We start from the raw sequence: 5,234 nt of genomic DNA, 5'->3' as shown, positions 1-5,234 counted from the left end.
CTTTGCTCAACACAATTTCTCCTTCTCGTGACAACCGACTGCACTCACCACACCATTCAACCAACTTTAAAGCAACAGGAACGTGGGCTGGGCGATAGCTCGGCGGTCGAAGCTCCTGGCTGGCAAACGCAAGGACCGGAGTTCAATCCCTGTTCCTCATGCTGTGCCAGCCACCAAAATTGGGCATCATGGCGCACACCCTAACCCCAGTGCCGGGGAGGCTGAGACAGGAAGGTCACTACAAGTCCGAGCCACACAGCGAGACCCTGTACCAAATCAATCAATAAATAAAAGAAAAATACCCAATAGGAATGTGGCAAATGCGCCTTCAGGGTCCTGGAAATGTAACAGTAGTCCAATCTGTGACAATGTCTTGGATAGATGGCATCCAGGAAGACAGTGCAGATTAGAACTCTGTGTCACTAAGAGGAAAGCCAGGTGTGGTGGTGCACGCCTGTCATCCCAGCCTTTGGGAGGCTGAGGCAGGAGGATCACTGTGAGTATGATGGCAGCTTGGGCTCCTCCATGAGTTCAAGGCCAGCCTGGACTATATAACAAGACTGTCTCAAAATAAAACCTAATAATAAAAATAGCAAATAACAGCAATAAGTACAGTAGCAAAGGGGAAGCTTACCACGCACTGCGCAGCGATGAGTGCCGCCAGCGTGCTCCTGCCCGGCGCCCCCGGGGCACAGAAGGACACCTGGATGGCGCTGCCCCCGATGCTCAGGCCAGCGGCTGCCTGCTGGGCCTCCTCGGCGTGCTCAGGGCTGCTGTATTCCACCACCGCGAAGCCCCCTGCACAGTGTCCTTCATCCTGGGCCAGCTGACAGGACACGGCTGTTACCAGGGCATTCTCACACTGACAGACACCGACAAGAACCAACCTCCACACTCAAGAGCGAGAAGCAGAGCACAGGCGGGTGACCCTCATGTGCTCTCTCTACAGAAGGGATGCTTGGTGTCGCACAGCCGCAATCCTCCCGAAAGCAGGAAGTCAAACAAGCGTCTGTTGATTTTTTTGTGGGGGAAGGACAGGGTCTCACTATGCAGTCCAGGCTGACCCTGAACTCAGCGATCCTCCTGCCTCAGCCTCCAGCAAGAGCGGGAGGAGGAGCCATTTTCAACTCTTCTCTAGGTATTTTGGCAGAGCTCAGGGATCAGGTCAGGAATACTGAGTGGCCTCTCTCAGAGAAGCGCGCCCCGGCTGCGAGAGAACAGCTACTCCTCCGAATGTGGCCGAGGCAGGCTGTTTGCCTGCGGGACCCAGCTGCAAAGCCACGGTGGCCTGAAGGGGCCAGCTGGCGCATGGGAGGCCGCCCTACAGGTGGGGGTTACAAAGGTGATGGCTTCTTTTATTTACTTTCGCGCCACTGGGGACTGTATCCAGGGCCTTTCCAGCGAGCTACATCCCAGCCCTTTCCATTTTTTTACTTTGAGACAGGGTCTAAGTTGCTCAGATTGGGCCTGAATTTGCAACCCTCCTGCCTCAGCCTTTCAGAGTGTTGGGGTTACAGGAGTGCGCTACCACATCCTGCTGGTTTCATTCTTATTTATTTTGGCGGAACCGGGGATTGAACTCAGACCCTTGAGCTTGCCAGGGAAGCGCTTATTCTACTGAGCCATCTCCCCGGCCCCTCATTGATTTTTAAAAATTTAACTTTTCTTATACTTTCTAATATTTGAACCAATTTTCCATTTTTCCTTCATCTTCTTTTTCCCTTTGAAAACTGTGCTCAGATACCTTTTTCGCCATGAAACTTCCCAGTTCCGCAGAGAGCAGGGAGGGAACGCCTCAATTGGTTGGCATGCAGAGACCCACCGAGAGGGGGTGCACTAACATCGTCTTAATCTTTTGCAAACTAAAAATACCACTTACTGTTCCTGTTTGATTATGCTGACCTTCATTCCTTAACAAATAATATCATTTTACCTATTTCAAAAGGTAGGAGCACTTTAAAACCATAGCACCCGTATTTTTAGTGAGAAATTTGTTTCATCCCGGAGCCTCTGCAAACCGCATGATCTGACGGAGTCTAGTTACTGCCCCATCCATTGTTTGGGGTACTTTAGGAGAAGCTAAGTGGGCCCCTCAAAACACAGCAAACGGGGGAGGCTGAGGAAATAGTTCAGTAGAATAAGCGCTTGCCTGGCAAGTGCAAGGGCCTGAGTTCAAACCCCGGTTCTGCAAAAAACCCCAAAAACAACAACAACAAAAAAACCACAGCAAATGGATCTTGTCACCGTGCCGCCAGCTGGGTGGTCATGAGCTTCCTGGGGTTCTGGGACTTCTGAGTCAGTGCAGGGCATGGGGAAGGGACCTTCCTTTCCTCGGCCAGGCTTGGCTCTGCGGCCTGACAATCACTGTGGAACCCTGAGGGCAGTGGCCACGTGCTCCCACCGGCCACGCTGCATTTGACAGGAGCCATGGCAAAGTATTTAACTCTATAGAGCTCCTGGAGGTTTCTTTGCTGTTTATTATATTGCATTTGAAGGTTTAAGAAGGTGACAGACGGGCTGGGGAGATAGCTCAGTGGAATAAGTGCTTGCCTGGCAAGCACAAGGGCCTGAGTTCAATCTCCAGTTCTGAAAAAAAAAAAAAAAAAAGAAGAAGAAGAAGGTGACAGGCAACAACAGTCATCAGACTCTGGAACTTGGATCTGAAGTAAGTCTCCCAAGGGCACAGCGGCCTCACTGGTGGTCACCAGAGGGGAAGCGGAGTTGACCTGAGAGATGTTGGTCAAAGGACACAAAATATCAGAGACACAGGAAGAGTAAGCTCAGGCGATGGACAGCACCACGTGGCGAAGGGCGTCTCCCCAAATACTCACGCTGAGAGACATTTGGACAGAAGCTGCTGCTCTGCCTGCAGCCACTGCATCCCGCACTGCCAGGTCCCCCATTCTGCCCATGCACACTCTGGGAGCCGCGCATGGGCTGGGCCATGGCTAGCGGGTAGAGCTCTGGCTCTGTATGTACGAGGCCCTGGTTCAAAACAAGAACCACTAAAAAATAAGTAAAACTGATTTCTATTGATCTGTTGAAAGGAACAGTTAATGCATAAAAATTATTTTTTCTTCTTTTTAAACCACTTTTGCATGCTTACATCTGGTCATCTGAACAACTAATTTGAATATTTTGGTATTTGCACTAAATTTCCTTTTTTAAAACATGTATTTAGTACAGGGTCTACAGGGTTTTACTACACAGATTGGACTTGTAGCAATCCTCCTGTTTTCAGCCTCCCAAGCACTGGGATAACATGCCCAGACTCTGTTGCCGCCTCAGGGCAACCTGGAGGCAGGGCTGGTACAGCATGCCAGGGATCAAATCCCGGTCCCTGTGCCTGCCTAAGCAGTAAATTTCCATTTTTATATGCAATCTAACAATCATTGTTGAATTCCTATCATTTTGTTTAATTAAATTGTTCCTAATTTTGTAAACTGTTCATTCGCTTTATTAAAAAAACCTCATGTTGTACGGAGCACATATGTACAACTTTACCTGTTACACACACACACACACACGCACACACATGGCCCATCTCCAACATTCCTTCTACAAAGCAAGAATTCCACAGAGGGCTGGAGGACCGGGCGCAGGGACCGGTTTCTGATGCCCAGGAGCGCAAGGCCTTCCTTGCAGCGGAGCAGCTCCTTCCTCCGGGGGATGAGAGGATCAGAGAGGGCCGCGGAGGACAGGAGGACGCAAGCTTCCTGCCCCTCTCGGACCTCGAAAAAGCGCGTACCTGGCAGAACACGGGCGTGTGGAGCCGCGAGAAGCAGCGCAGGAGCTCCGCCGAGTCGCGGTAGTCGGCGGGCAGCTCGTCCACGCAGAGGCACCTGGAGTGCACGCGCTCGGAGGCCAGCAGGTTGACATCCATCCACTGCGCGAACAGCGCCGAGGGCCCCAGCCGCGTCCCCAGCAGCCCCAGCCGGGCCCTGGCAGCCGAGTCCTTCTTCATGTACTCCACGAAGCCGTAGCCCTTGGAGAGGCCAGTCGCCTCGCTGTAGACCAGGAAGCAGCGCTCGACGTTGCCGTAGGCGCGGACGAGCTCCTCGAACTCCTCCAGCGTGAGCGACGCAGGCAGCTTGGTGACGCACAGCAGTGCGTCCGTGGGCTGCAGCTGTACCACCAAGTCCTTGCCGCGGAAGGAAGACTGGTGGAACATCTCGATCGCGCTCCGCGCCTGGTCCCCATCCAGCAAGGTGACGAAGGCTGCAAGAGAAGGCGGCGAGGTCAAGGGCCTGCCAGGGTGGCGCCAGCCGCCAGCTTCCCACCAGGCCCACGGTGCGGCGCTTCTGTTCCACCTGCGACGCGGTCCACACACGTGCGCGTTCCCTAAGTGGTCCCGCGCCCCACCCTCGCCTACAGGTGCCGCTGAGTTTTAAACACCTGTTTCACGGGCTTTTCTTCTCCCAACGCGGTTCCCACCACTAAACGAACCCATAGCCAGTTGCTCACGTGGAAAGCACAGAAGTTATCTCAGGAGATCCAGCGTCAGAGCCACTCGATTCTGGGGGTGCAGGGGTTGGCAATCTTGGCCAACCACACACAGATTCGATTTCTTCCCTAACAACCTGTTATACAAAATTTCATGAAGATTTTATGAAAACTCACTAATATAAAAATGTGATTATGAAACCTTCCTTTCTTCCTGGCTCTGAAAGCCAGGAGCCCAACTGGTGAAAGTTCAAGCCTTGCGTGGCTCTGCCACAGGTGAACACAGAACATCACTCAGGAGGCTGAGGCAGGAGGGTCACAGAGTTCAAGGCCAGCCTGGGCTACAGAGTGAGTTCAAGGTCGCCCTGATTACACAGCCTGGACATCCACAGCTGCTTCTCAAAAAGCCACACAAAAGAAATGAAGGTACAGCAAAAGGCTATCAGTCACCCAGAGGAGACCAGTTCTTGCCAGTTAATTCATATATCCTTAAAATGACATCAACGAGAGGGCAAAAGTCCCCATGCCCAGGCACCTGGGTGCACTGTGTTGCTAAACAGTGTCCAAGGAAGAGATCACATGTTTCTTTGGAGCTTGGACAAAGAACTTAATTGAATCTTGATAAAATAACAACAATAAAAATCTGTCCTTTCCGCCTCATGAAGTTGCTCCAGCAAATTGCAAGAATTTTACCATCAAAGCTATGCAGCAGGTTCTAAATGAATCAAATGTGTAAGTATATCTGTTAGTAACTTAACTTCAACCATACCATCTTTTGTTATAAAAAAAAA

At 51.5% G+C, this 5,234-nt stretch overlaps 1 protein-coding gene across 1 annotated transcript in view; it reads right to left on the bottom strand.

The window, feature by feature from the left end:
• Nucleotides 1–5,234, bottom strand: part of Raver2 (ribonucleoprotein, PTB binding 2) — a 63,060-nt gene that overhangs the window by 32,963 nt on the left and 24,863 nt on the right. The window contains exons 4-5 of the mRNA XM_023718303.1: nt 3,749–4,218; nt 635–826 (exon numbers count right to left, since the gene is read on the bottom strand). Of these exons, the coding sequence (XP_023574071.1) occupies nt 635–826; nt 3,749–4,218 (662 nt within the window). The remainder of the gene's footprint in view (nt 1–634; nt 827–3,748; nt 4,219–5,234) is intronic.

Source organism: Octodon degus, unplaced genomic scaffold (assembly GCF_000260255.1).
Source record: "Octodon degus isolate 3935 unplaced genomic scaffold, OctDeg1.0 scaffold00057, whole genome shotgun sequence".
Classification (NCBI taxonomy): domain Eukaryota; kingdom Metazoa; phylum Chordata; class Mammalia; order Rodentia; family Octodontidae; genus Octodon; species Octodon degus.
This window is presented reverse-complemented; position numbering and strand designations above follow the sequence as displayed.